The sequence below is a fragment of the Oryctolagus cuniculus genome, chromosome 8, assembly GCF_051225735.1.
Source record: "Oryctolagus cuniculus isolate XC-2025 breed Fujian yellow rabbit chromosome 8, ASM5122573v1, whole genome shotgun sequence".
NCBI lineage: Eukaryota > Metazoa > Chordata > Mammalia > Lagomorpha > Leporidae > Oryctolagus > Oryctolagus cuniculus.
This window is the reverse complement of record NC_142874.1, coordinates 141,253,729-141,267,144: the sequence shown is the minus strand read 5'-3', so window position 1 is coordinate 141,267,144 and position 13,416 is coordinate 141,253,729. Positions and strand designations below refer to the sequence as shown.

The 13,416-nt window shown below is 49.2% G+C and overlaps 3 protein-coding genes across 3 annotated transcripts; all 3 read left to right on the top strand.

Annotated features, from left to right (window-relative positions):
• Positions 1 to 4,219: 4,219 nt before the first annotated feature.
• Positions 4,220 to 5,812, top strand: LOC138843330 (ubiquitin carboxyl-terminal hydrolase 17-like protein 13). Its single transcript, XM_070047136.2, has 2 exons — positions 4,220 to 4,244; positions 4,335 to 5,812. Exons 1-2 carry the CDS (start codon positions 4,220 to 4,222, stop codon positions 5,810 to 5,812), a joined length of 1,503 nt encoding a protein of 500 aa, XP_069903237.2.
• Positions 5,813 to 8,020: 2,208 nt separating this feature from the next.
• Positions 8,021 to 9,613, top strand: LOC138843329 (ubiquitin carboxyl-terminal hydrolase 17-like protein 13). The gene is made up of 2 exons (XM_070047135.2): positions 8,021 to 8,045; positions 8,136 to 9,613. The coding sequence occupies exons 1-2, from the start codon at positions 8,021 to 8,023 to the stop codon at positions 9,611 to 9,613; spliced, it is 1,503 nt and encodes a 500-aa protein (XP_069903236.2).
• A 2,210-nt stretch (positions 9,614 to 11,823) lies between these two features.
• On the top strand, positions 11,824 to 13,416 carry LOC138843328 (ubiquitin carboxyl-terminal hydrolase 17-like protein 13). The gene is made up of 2 exons (XM_070047134.2): positions 11,824 to 11,848; positions 11,939 to 13,416. Exons 1-2 carry the CDS (start codon positions 11,824 to 11,826, stop codon positions 13,414 to 13,416), a joined length of 1,503 nt encoding a protein of 500 aa, XP_069903235.2.

Genomic DNA, 13,416 nt, shown 5'->3' with positions numbered 1-13,416 from the left:
AAAGATGCAGCACTGAAAGAAAATTACAGACCAATATCCCTGATGAACATAGACACAAAAATCCTCAATAAAATTCTGGCCAATAGAGTACAACAACACATCAGGAAAATCATCCACCCAGACCAAGTGGGATTCATCCCTGGTATGCAGGGATGGTTCAACATTCGCAAATCAATCAATGTGATTCACCACATTAACAGACTGCAAAACAAAAACCATATGATTATCTCAATTGATGCAGAGAAAGCATTTGATAAAATTCAACACCCTTTCATGATGAAAACTCTAAGCAAATTGGGTGTAGAAGGAACATTCCTCAATATAGTAAAAGCAATTTATAAAAAACCCACAGCCAGCATCCTATTGAATGGGGAAAAGTTGGAAGCATTTCCACTGAAATCTGGCACCAGGCAGGGATGACCACTCTCACCACTGCTATTTAACATAGTTCTGGAAGTTTTAGCCAGAGCCATCAGACAAGAAAAAGAAATCAAAGGAATACAAATCGAGAAGGAAGAAGTCAAACTATCCCTCTTTGCAGACGATATGATTCTGTACTTAGAGGATCCAAAGAACTCTACTAAGAGACTATTGGAACTCATAGAGGAGTTTGGCAAAGTGGCAGGATATAAAATCAATGCACAAAAATCAACAGCCTTTGTATACACAAGCAATGCCATGACTGAGAAAGAACTGCTAAGATCAATCCCATTCACAATAGCTACAAAAACAATCAAATACCTTGGAATAAACGTAACCAAGGACGTTAAAGATCTCTACGATGAGAATTACAAAATCTTAAAGAAAGAAATAGAAGAGGATACCAAAAAATGGAAAAATCTTCCATGCTCATGGATGGGAAGAATCAACATCATCAAAATGTCCATTCTCCCAAAAGCAATTTATAGATTCAATGCAATCCCAATCAAGATTCCAAACACATTCTTCTCAGATCTAGAAAAAATGATGCTGAAATTCATATGGAGGCACAAGAGACCTCGAATAGCTAAAGCAATCTTGTACAACAAAAACAAAGCCGGAGGCATCACAATACCAGATTTCAGGACATACTACAGGGCAGTTGTAATCAAAACAGCATGGTACTGGTACAGAAACAGATGGATAGACCAATGGAACAGAATTGAAACGCCAGAAATCAATCCAAACATCTACAGCCAACTTATATTTGATCAAGGATCTAAAACTAATCCCTGGAGCAAGGACAGTCTATTCAATAAATGGTGCTGGGAAAACTGGATTTCCACGTGCAGAAGCATGAAGCAAGACCCCTACCTTACACCTTACACAAAAATCAACTCAACGTGGATTAAAGACCTAAATCTACGTCCTGACACCATTAAGTTATTAGAGAACATTGAAGAAACCCTTCAAGATATTGGCACAGGCAAAGAATTTCTGGAAAAGACCTGGGAGGCACAGGCAGTCAAAGCCAAAATCAACTATTGGGATTGCATCAAATTGAGAAGTTTCTGTACTGCAAAAGAAACAGTCAGGAGAGTGAAGAGACAACCGACAGAATGGGAAAAAATATTTGCAACCTATGCAACAGATAAAGGGTTAATAACCAGAATCTACAAAGAGATCAAGAAACTCCACAAAAACAAAACCAACAACCCACTTAAGAGATGGGCCAAGGACTTCAATAGACATTTCGCAAAAGAGGAAATCCAAATGGCCAACAGGCACGTGAAAAAATGTTCAAGGTCACTAGCAATCAGGGAAATGCAAATCAAAACCACAATGAGGTTTCACCTCACCCCAGTTAGAATGGCTCACATACAGAAATCTACCAACAACAGATGCTGGCAAGGATGTGGGGAAAAAGGGACACTAACCCACTGTTGGTGGGAATGCAAACTCGTCAAGCCACTATGGAAATCAGTCTGGAGATTCCTCAGAAACCTGAATATAACCCTACCGTTCGACCCAGCCATCCCACTCCTTGGAATTTACCCAAAGGAGTTTAAATTGACAAACAAAAAAGCGGTCTGCACCCTAATGTTTATCGCAGCACAATTCACAACAGCCAAGACCTGGAACCAACCTAAATGCCCATCAACGGTAGACTGGATAAAGAAAATATGGGACTTGACCTTGGATGCGTGGCAAGCCCTCCAAGCCCAGAACAGAGCAAGGAGTGCATTCAGCCTCAGGACAGTGGAGCCCACGCTGCCCAGCAATGCGATGGTAATTCACCAGGCAAGATCTGCCGCAGGGATGAGGAAGCACCATCCTGACCAGGAAAGGGCCCTGCTGCACGGGGCAGCTGGGCACATCACTCAGCAGGTAGCCATGAATCCTGGCAACCTCCCTTGTCCGGGAGGAAGGAGCAAACCCCCCAAGAGGAAGAACAAACCTGCAAAGAGGCCTCTGTTGTTGCTGTTCCGTGACAGATTTCTCCAAGTCAATCGTGAGGGCGAACCTCATGGCCCTCTCTCTTACCACAATGTATGACCTCAGGTTGTCACAGTCCCTGGGAGTTTCGTTGCACCTACTAGGAGCCTCTGGAAATCAACCATTGTCTTGAAGCATCAACCACATTGTGTGATCATCCCAAGCTCCTGAACAGGAGCCCTTCATCCTCCAGAATCGCCACAGTTTGTGTTTCTTAAACTCACAACTGAAATCACAGCGTACTAACCTCCCACACAGGACCTCTGTCCTGAATGAATTGCATTAGGAGAGTTAACTGTGAAATGTGTTTACAAACAGTTGTGTTTGTGTGTGTGTGTGTGTGTGTACCTTGTTTGAAATAAAGTAACTAAATTAAAACTGTAAAACTAAACCAAGGAAATTAAAGTATGCCTTTCTAAGGGTTTACCAAATAAAGAAACCTATTTTCCACTCTTAGTCTTTCCAGCGTTCTTCTTTGTTTGCATTTCAGAAATGGAAGCACATACCAGCACATCATGGAGGGGCCGGCACTGTGGCAGAGCAGGGAAAGCCGCCGCCTGCCGTGCTGGCATCCCATATGGGCACCGGTTCAAGTCCCAGCTGCTTGACTTCCGATCCAGCTCTCTGCTATGGCCTGGGAAAGCAGGACAAGGTGGCTTGCAACCTTGGGCCTCTGCACACACATGGCAGACCTGGAAGAAGCTTCTGGCTCAAGGATGTGGATAGGCACAGATCATGTGTTGTGGCAATTTGGGGAGTGAACCATTGGAAGGACAACCTCTCTCTCTCTCTCTCTCACTCTCTCTCTCTCTCTCTCTCTCAGTCTCTCTCCCTTCATGCGTCCCTCCCTGTGCCTCTACATAACAGCACCTTTCAAATTCATATGGAAATCTTAGAAAAGTAGTATAGGGGCCATCGTTGTGGTGCAGTGGGTTAACGCCCTGTCCTGAAATGCCAGCATCCCGTATGGGCACTGGTTTGAGACCCGGCTGCTCCACTTGCAATCTAGCTCTCTGTTATGGCCTTGGAGAGCAGGACAAGATGGCCCAAGCCCTTGGCCGACTGTTCCTGCATGGGAGACATGGAGGAAGCCTCTGTCTCCTGGCTTCAGATTGGTGCAACTCTTGCTTTTTAGGCCAGTAGGGGAGTGAGTAATCGGATGGAACCCTCTCTCTCTCTTTCTCTCTCTCTCTCTGCCTCTCCTCGCTCTGTGTAACTCTGACTTTCCAATAAATAAAGAACCATTTAAAAAAGAAGAAAATATATCTTAATGGAGAATGGGACGGGGAATGGCAGATGAATGAGGAGAAGGGTTGGAAGGGTTGTATTCCATACGTAAAAAGCTTCTTTGGAGAATATGTACAGAATTGCAAAACTAAACAAAAGTTAAAATGTTCCTTTATAAGGGCTCAGCAAACTAAAACCCAAAACCTGCTTTCAGCCATCAGTCTCTCCAGCATTCTTCTTTGTTTTCCTTGAAGAACTCCAAGGCACATAGAAGCACATCATGGCACATCACCAAGTTCCACAAGGCACATGAAAGCCTTATCCTTCACATGCATCTTCCCCAGGTAGTGGAATCAAGCGGTGAAGGCCCAGAGGCTGTGAGGGCATGAGACCACACCCTAAAGCCCCTAATCCCATCAAGGGCTGGAAGCGGATGGGTGGGTCCTGTAGCAGGTCCAGGGTGTGGCATGCAGTGTGGACTATAAAAGGAGGGGGGAGAGGAACAGGTGGTCCTTGGATGCCAGTCTCAGAGGTGGAAGCATCTTGCTGCCTTGTGACAGTGGCTCCTGGAGACATGATGGCTGCTTCACCTCTCAAGGAAGGTGAGTTCCACTTTAATGACTTGCCAACACGCCAACTTTCCCATTCTAGCTCAGAGGGGGATGATACTCATGGTGGTGTTTGTCTCCCAGGGAAATCACCACCCTCACCTCAGAAAGAGCTCCCGCTGCAAAGTGATTTGGCTTCGGGGGCGACCCATCTGGCTCCCAGTGGAGGAGCTTCTCTGAGCTGCAGCTGGAAGAGACCTTATGGCATTGGGGCCGGTCTGCAGAATACGGGCAACACCTGCTACCTGAATGCAGCCCTGCAGTGTCTCACGTATACCCCACCCCTCGCCAACTATATGCTGTCCCAGGTGCATTCTCAAAGCTGTCGTCGTTCGGATCGCTGCATTCTGTGTGCCGTGGAAACGCACTTTCTCTGGGCCCTGCACAGTCCTGGCGACGTGATCCAGCCCTGTCAAGTGCTGGCTGCTGGCTTTCACACAAACAGGCAGGAAGACGCCCACGAATTTCTGATGTTTGCTCTGGATGTCCTGAAGGCAGCAGGTCTGCCTGGGCTCACGGACGGGGTGGGTCCCCAAGAGGACCAATCTCCATCCCAGCAGATAGTGGGAGGACACTGGAGGTCTCAAATCCAATGTCTCCAGTGCCAAGGCATTTCAGAAACCTTGGACCCTTACCTGGAGATCGCGTTGGATATCAAGACAGCCGACAGTGTGGAGCAAGCTTTGCAGCACTTGGTGCAACCTGAAGAGCTAGCTGGAGAAAACGCCTATCACTGTGCTACCTGCCTACAGAAGACAGCTGCTTCCAAGACACTCACCTTGCAATCGGCTGGCAAGGTGCTTCTCTTTGTATTGAAACGGTTTTCTGAGTTCACGGGTGAGAAACTTGGAGGACAAGTGCACTATCCCGAGTGCCTGGACATGAGACCTTACATGTCTCAGCAGAACGGGCGGCCACTGGACTATGTTCTCTATGTGGTTCTCGTCCACGTTGGCTTGAGGTGTCAATCAGGACACTACTTCTGCTATGTCAAAGCTGGCAGTGGCCACTGGTATAAAATGGATGATGCGAAGGTCACTGCCTGTGACACCACTTGTGTCCTGAATCAAAGTGCCTACGTGCTATTTTATGTCCGCAAGAGTGGAGTTGGAGGAGAACATGGGACAGTGTCTCCAGGCAGGGGACCCTCCGACTTGGAGGCTGCAAACACACGTGGCCATACACCAGGAGAGCTTGAAAGGCCTTCCCCTCTTGAAGCTGGAGAGTCAGAGGAGCACTTGGAGCAAACAACTCAGGACTTGACCTTGGATGCGTGGCAAGCCCTCCAAGCCCAGAACACACCAAGGAGTGCATTCAGCCTCAGGACAGTGGAGCCCACGCTGCCCAGCAATGCGATCGTAATTCACCAGGCAAGATCTGCCGCAGGGATGAGGAAGCACCATCCTGACCAGGAAAGGGCCCTGCTGCACGGGGCAGCTGGGCACATCACTCAGCAGGTAGCCATGAATCCTGGCAACCTCCCTTGTCCGGGAGGAAGGAGCAAACCTCCCAAGAGGAAGAACAAACCTGCAAAGAGGCCTCTGTTGTTGCTGTTCCGCTGACGTTAGTGCAAGAGGACTTCACGATTATGTGGTTGGGTGACAGTGCACGAGTTAAGTGTTTGTATTTGCAAGGGCAAAGGGTTTGTCCTTATGAACTGTCCTAGGTGTGAATTGGAAGCTTAGGTTGGAACCAAATGTCTATGTCTTCTGCATTTGCAAGGGGTGAGAGACTGTGTTTTGTGTGAGGCCACAATGTTGGATCGAGATGTGTGCTTTCCAGCGTGTCATGTCGCTAAGCAATTGTTGAGATTGGAGGCACAGAACTCTCTGCTTCATGAAGGAATTCTGAAGCAGCTGAGAAAGATGGGGAATAATGGCCTCCTTCTCCTTTGGCTACAAACAATCCTGCTTCATGCTTTCCTCTCCATCACCTCTCATGGAAGTCTTGGTGACAGATTTCTCCAAGTCAATCATGAGGGCGAACCTCATGGCCCTCTCTCTTACCACAATGTATGACCTCAGGTTGTCACAGTCCCTGGGAGTTTCGTTGCACCTACTAGGAGCCTCTGGAAATCAACCATTGTCTTGAAGCATCAACCACATTGTGTGATCATCCCAAGCTCCTGAACAGGAGCCCTTCATCCTCCAGAATCGCCACAGTTTGTGTTTCTTAAACTCACAACTGAAATCACAGCGTACTAACCTCCCACACAGGACCTCTGTCCTGAATGAATTGCATTAGGAGAGTTAACTGTGAAATGTGTTTTCAAACAGTTGTGTGTGTGTGTGTGTGTGTGTGTACCTTGTTTGAAATAAAGTAACTAAATTAAAACTGTAAAACTAAACCAAGGAAATTAAAGTATGCCTTTCTAAGGGTTTACCAAATAAAGAAACCTATTTTCCACTCTTAGTCTTTCCAGCGTTCTTCTTTGTTTGCATTTCAGAAATGGAAGCACATACCAGCACATCATGGAGGGGCCGGCACTGTGGCAGAGCAGGGAAAGCCGCCGCCTGCCGTGCTGGCATCCCATATGGGCGCGGGTTCAAGTCCCAGCTGCTTGACTTCCGATCCAGCTCTCTGCTATGGCCTGGGAAAGCAGGACAAGGTGGCTTGCAACCTTGGGCCTCTGCACACACATGGCAGACCTGGAAGAAGCTTCTGGCTCAAGGATGTGGATAGGCACAGATCATGTGTTGTGGCAATTTGGGGAGTGAACCATTGGAAGGACAACCTCTCTCTCTCTCTCTCTCACTCTCTCTCTCTCTCTCTCTCTCAGTCTCTCTCCCTTCATGCGTCCCTCCCTGTGCCTCTACATAACAGCACCTTTCAAATTCATATGGAAATCTTAGAAAAGTAGTATAGGGGCCATCGTTGTGGTGCAGTGGGTTAACGCCCTGTCCTGAAATGCCAGCATCCCGTATGGGCACTGGTTTGAGACCCGGCTGCTCCACTTGCAATCTAGCTCTCTGTTATGGCCTTGGAGAGCAGGACAAGATGGCCCAAGCCCTTGGCCGACTGTTCCTGCATGGGAGACATGGAGGAAGCCTCTGTCTCCTGGCTTCAGATTGGTGCAACTCTTGCTTTTTAGGCCAGTAGGCGAGTGAGTAATCGGATGGAACCCTCTCTCTCTCTTTCTCTCTCTTTCTCTCTCTCTCTCTGCCTCTCCTCGCTCTGTGTAACTCTGACTTTCCAATAAATAAAGAACCATTTAGAAAAGAAGAAAATATATCTTAATGGAGAATGGGACGGGGAATGGCAGATGAATGAGGAGAAGGGTTGGAAGGGTTGTATTCCATACGTAAAAAGCTTCTTTGGAGAATATGTACAGAATTGCAAAACTAAACAAAAGTTAAAATGTTCCTTTATAAGGGCTCAGCAAACTAAAACCCAAAACCTGCTTTCAGCCATCAGTCTCTCCAGCATTCTTCTTTGTTTTCCTTGAAGAACTCCAAGGCACATAGAAGCACATCATGGCACATCACCAAGTTCCACAAGGCACATGAAAGCCTTATCCTTCACATGCATCTTCCCCAGGTAGTGGAATCAAGCGGTGAAGGCCCAGAGGCTGTGAGGGCGTGAGACCACACCCTAAAGCCCCTAATCCCATCAAGGGCTGGAAGCGGATGGGTGGGTCCTGTAGCAGGTCCAGGGTGTGGCATGCAGTGTGGACTATAAAAGGAGGGGGGAGAGGAACAGGTGGTCCTTGGATGCCAGTCTCAGAGGTGGAAGCATCTTGCTGCCTTGTGACAGTGGCTCCTGGAGACATGATGGCTGCTTCACCTCTCAAGGAAGGTGAGTTCCACTTTAATGACTTGCCAACACGCCAACTTTCCCATTCTAGCTCAGAGGGGGATGATACTCATGGTGGTGTTTGTCTCCCAGGGAAATCACCACCCTCACCTCAGAAAGAGCTCCCGCTGCAAAGTGATTTGGCTTCGGGGGCGACCCATCTGGCTCCCAGTGGAGGAGCTTCTCTGAGCTGCAGCTGGAAGAGACCTTATGGCATTGGGGCCGGTCTGCAGAATACGGGCAACACCTGCTACCTGAATGCAGCCCTGCAGTGTCTCACGTATACCCCACCCCTCGCCAACTATATGCTGTCCCAGGTGCATTCTCAAAGCTGTCGTCGTTCGGATCGCTGCATTCTGTGTGCCGTGGAAACGCACTTTCTCTGGGCCCTGCACAGTCCTGGCGACGTGATCCAGCCCTGTCAAGTGCTGGCTGCTGGCTTTCACACAAACAGGCAGGAAGACGCCCACGAATTTCTGATGTTTGCTCTGGATGTCCTGAAGGCAGCAGGTCTGCCTGGGCTCACGGACGGGGTGGGTCCCCAAGAGGACCAATCTCCATCCCAGCAGATAGTGGGAGGACACTGGAGGTCTCAAATCCAATGTCTCCAGTGCCAAGGCATTTCAGAAACCTTGGACCCTTACCTGGAGATCGCATTGGATATCAAGACAGCCGACAGTGTGGAGCAAGCTTTGCAGCACTTGGTGCAACCTGAAGAGCTAGCTGGAGAAAACGCCTATCACTGTGCTACCTGCCTACAGAAGACAGCTGCTTCCAAGACACTCACCTTGCAATCGGCTGGCAAGGTGCTTCTCTTTGTATTGAAACGGTTTTCTGAGTTCACGGGTGAGAAACTTGGAGGACAAGTGCACTATCCCGAGTGCCTGGACATGAGACCTTACATGTCTCAGCAGAACGGGAGGCCACTGGACTATGTTCTCTATGCGGTTCTCGTCCACATTGGCTTGAGGTGTCAATCAGGACACTACTTCTGCTATGTCAAAGCTGGCAGTGGCCACTGGTATAAAATGGATGATGCGAAGGTCACTGCCTGTGACACCACTTGTGTCCTGAATCAAAGTGCCTACGTGCTATTTTATGTCCGCAAGAGTGGAGTTGGAGGAGAACATGGGACAGTGTCTCCAGGCAGGGGACCCTCCGACTTGGAGGCTGCAAACACACGTGGCCATACACCAGGAGAGCTTGAAAGGCCTTCCCCTCTTGAAGCTGGAGAGTCAGAGGAGCACTTGGAGCAAACAACTCAGGACTTGACCTTGGATGCGTGGCAAGCCCTCCAAGCCCAGAACAGAGCAAGGAGTGCATTCAGCCTCAGGACAGTGGAGCCCACGCTGCCCAGCAATGCGATCGTAATTCACCAGGCAAGATCTGCCGCAGGGATGAGGAAGCACCATCCTGACCAGGAAAGGGCCCTGCTGCACGGGGCAGCTGGGCACATCACTCAGCAGGTAGCCATGAATCCTGGCAACCTCCCTTGTCCGGGAGGAAGGAGCAAACCTCCCAAGAGGAAGAACAAACCTGCAAAGAGGCCTCTGTTGTTGCTGTTCCGCTGACGTTAGTGCAAGAGGACTTCACGATTATGTGGTTGGGTGACAGTGCACGAGTTAAGTGTTTGCATTTGCAAGGGCAAAGGGTTTGTCCTTATGAACTGTCCTAGGTGTGAATTGGAAGCTTAGGTTGGAACCAAATGTCTATGTCTTCTGCATTTGCAAGGGGTGAGAGACTGTGTTTTGTGTGAGGCCACAATGTTGGATCGAGATGTGTGCTTTCCAGCGTGTCATGTCGCTAGGCAATTGTTGAGATTGGAGGCACAGAACTCTCTGCTTCATGAAGGAATTCTGAAGCAGCTGAGAAAGATGGGGAATAATGGCCTCCTTCTCCTTTGGCTACAAACAATCCTGCTTCATGCTTTCCTCTCCATCACCTCTCATGGAAGTCTTGGTGACAGATTTCTCCAAGTCAATCGTGAGGGCGAACCTCATGGCCCTCTCTCTTACCACAATGTATGACCTCAGGTTGTCACAGTCCCTGGGAGTTTCGTTGCACCTACTAGGAGCCTCTGGAAATCAACCATTGTCTTGAAGCATCAACCACATTGTGTGATCATCCCAAGCTCCTGAACAGGAGCCCTTCAACCTCCAGAATCGCCACAGTTTGTGTTTCTTAAACTCACAACTGAAATCACAGCGTACTAACCTCCCACACAGGACCTCTGTCCTGAATGAATTGCATTAGGAGAGTTAACTGTGAAATGTGTTTTCAAACAGTTGTGTGTGTGTGTGTGTGTGTGTGTGTACCTTGTTTGAAATAAAGTAACTAAATTAAAACTGTAAAACTAAACCAAGGAAATTAAAGTATGCCTTTCTAAGGGTTTACCAAATAAAGAAACCTATTTTCCACTCTTAGTCTTTCCAGCGTTCTTCTTTGTTTGCATTTCAGAAATGGAAGCACATACCGGCACATCATGGAGGGGCCGGCACTGTGGCAGAGCAGGGAAAGCCGCCGCCTGCCGTGCTGGCATCCCATATGGGCGCCGGTTCAAGTCCCAGCTGCTTGACTTCCGATCCAGCTCTCTGCTATGGCCTGGGAAAGCAGGACAAGGTGGCTTGCAACCTTGGGCCTCTGCACACACATGGCAGACCTGGAAGAAGCTTCTGGCTCAAGGATGTGGATAGGCACAGATCATGTGTTGTGGCAATTTGGGGAGTGAACCATTGGAAGGACAACCTCTCTCTCTCTCTCTCTCACTCTCTCTCTCTCTCTCTCTCTCAGTCTCTCTCCCTTCATGCGTCCCTCCCTGTGCCTCTACATAACAGCACCTTTCAAATTCATATGGAAATCTTAGAAAAGTAGTATAGGGGCCATCGTTGTGGTGCAGTGGGTTAACGCCCTGTCCTGAAATGCCAGCATCCCGTATGGGCACTGGTTTGAGACCCGGCTGCTCCACTTGCAATCTAGCTCTCTGTTATGGCCTTGGAGAGCAGGACAAGATGGCCCAAGCCCTTGGCCGACTGTTCCTGCATGGGAGACATGGAGGAAGCCTCTGTCTCCTGGCTTCAGATTGGTGCAACTCTTGCTTTTTAGGCCAGTAGGCGAGTGAGTAATCGGATGGAACCCTCTCTCTCTCTTTCTCTCTCTTTCTCTCTCTCTCTCTGCCTCTCCTCGCTCTGTGTAACTCTGACTTTCCAATAAATAAAGAACCATTTAAAAAAGAAGAAAATATATCTTAATGGAGAATGGGACGGGGAATGGCAGATGAATGAGGAGAAGGGTTGGAAGGGTTGTATTCCATACGTAAAAAGCTTCTTTGGAGAATATGTACAGAATTGCAAAACTAAACAAAAGTTAAAATGTTCCTTTATAAGGGCTCAGCAAACTAAAACCCAAAACCTGCTTTCAGCCATCAGTCTCTCCAGCATTCTTCTTTGTTTTCCTTGAAGAACTCCAAGGCACATAGAAGCACATCATGGCACATCACCAAGTTCCACAAGGCACATGAAAGCCTTATCCTTCACATGCATCTTCCCCAGGTAGTGGAATCAAGCGGTGAAGGCCCAGAGGCTGTGAGGGCGTGAAACCACACCCTAAAGCCCCTAATCCCATCAAGGGCTGGAAGCGGATGGGTGGGTCCTGTAGCAGGTCCAGGGTGTGGCATGCAGTGTGGACTATAAAAGGAGGGGGGAGAGGAACAGGTGGTCCTTGGATGCCAGTCTCAGAGGTGGAAGCATCTTGCTGCCTTGTGACAGTGGCTCCTGGAGACATGATGGCTGCTTCACCTCTCAAGGAAGGTGAGTTCCACTTTAATGACTTGCCAACACGCCAACTTTCCCATTCTAGCTCAGAGGGGGATGATACTCATGGTGGTGTTTGTCTCCCAGGGAAATCACCACCCTCACCTCAGAAAGAGCTCCCGCTGCAAAGTGATTTGGCTTCGGGGGCGACCCATCTGGCTCCCAGTGGAGGAGCTTCTCTGAGCTGCAGCTGGAAGAGACCTTATGGCATTGGGGCCGGTCTGCAGAATACGGGAAACACCTGCTACCTGAATGCAGCCCTGCAGTGTCTCACGTATACCCCACCCCTCGCCAACTATATGCTGTCCCAGGTGCATTCTCAAAGCTGTCGTCGTTCGGATCGCTGCATTCTGTGTGCCGTGGAAACGCACTTTCTCTGGGCCCTCCACAGTCCTGGCGACGTGATCCAGCCCTGTCAAGTGCTGGCTGCTGGCTTTCACACAAACAGGCAGGAAGACGCCCACGAATTTCTGATGTTTGCTCTGGATGTCCTGAAGGCAGCAGGTCTGCCTGGGCTCACGGACGGGGTGGGTCCCCAAGAGGACCAATCTCCATCCCAGAAGATAGTGGGAGGACACTGGAGGTCTCAAATCCAATGTCTCCAGTGCCAAGGCATTTCAGAAACCTTGGACCCTTACCTGGAGATCGCATTGGATATCAAGACAGCCGACAGTGTGGAGCAAGCTTTGCAGCACTTGGTGCAACCTGAAGAGCTAGCTGGAGAAAACGCCTATCACTGTGCTACCTGCCTACAGAAGACAGCTGCTTCCAAGACACTCACCTTGCAATCGGCTGGCAAGGTGCTTCTCTTTGTATTGAAACGGTTTTCTGAGTTCACGGGTGAGAAACTTGGAGGACAAGTGCACTATCCCGAGTGCCTGGACATGAGACCTTACATGTCTCAGCAGAACGGGAGGCCACTGGACTATGTTCTCTATGCGGTTCTCGTCCACGTTGGCTTGAGGTGTCAATCAGGACACTACTTCTGCTATGTCAAAGCTGGCAGTGGCCACTGGTATAAAATGGATGATGCGAAGGTCACTGCCTGTGACACCACTTGTGTCCTGAATCAAAGTGCCTACGTGCTATTTTATGTCCGCAAGAGTGGAGTTGGAGGAGAACATGGGACAGTGTCTCCAGGCAGGGGACCCTCCGACTTGGAGGCTGCAAACACACGTGGCCATACACCAGGAGAGCTTGAAAGGCCTTCCCCTCTTGAAGCTGGAGAGTCAGAGGAGCACTTGGAGCAAACAACTCAGGACTTGACCTTGGATGCGTGGCAAGCCCTCCAAGCCCAGAACAGAGCAAGGAGTGCATTCAGCCTCAGGACAGTGGAGCCCACGCTGCCCAGCAATGCGATCGTAATTCACCAGGCAAGATCTGCCGCAGGGATGAGGAAGCACCATCCTGACCAGGAAAGGGCCCTGCTGCACGGGGCAGCTGGGCACATCACTCAGCAGGTAGCCATGAATCCTGGCAACCTCCCTTGTCCGGGAGGAAGGAGCAAACCTCCCAAGAGGAAGAACAAACCTGCAAAGAGGCCTCTGTTGTTGCTGTTCCGCTGA

Bases quoted from the DNA above. Each gene is read 5' to 3' on its own strand.
- LOC138843330 (XM_070047136.2), top strand. From the start codon at position 4,220: ATGGCTGCTTCACCTCTCAAGGAAG. The intron at 4,245-4,334 runs GTGAGTTCCACT...TTTGTCTCCCAG, and splicing joins TGCTTCACCTCTCAAGGAAG to GGAAATCACCACCCTCACCT.
- LOC138843329 (XM_070047135.2), top strand. From the start codon at position 8,021: ATGGCTGCTTCACCTCTCAAGGAAG. The intron at 8,046-8,135 runs GTGAGTTCCACT...TTTGTCTCCCAG, and splicing joins TGCTTCACCTCTCAAGGAAG to GGAAATCACCACCCTCACCT.
- LOC138843328 (XM_070047134.2), top strand. From the start codon at position 11,824: ATGGCTGCTTCACCTCTCAAGGAAG. The intron at 11,849-11,938 runs GTGAGTTCCACT...TTTGTCTCCCAG, and splicing joins TGCTTCACCTCTCAAGGAAG to GGAAATCACCACCCTCACCT.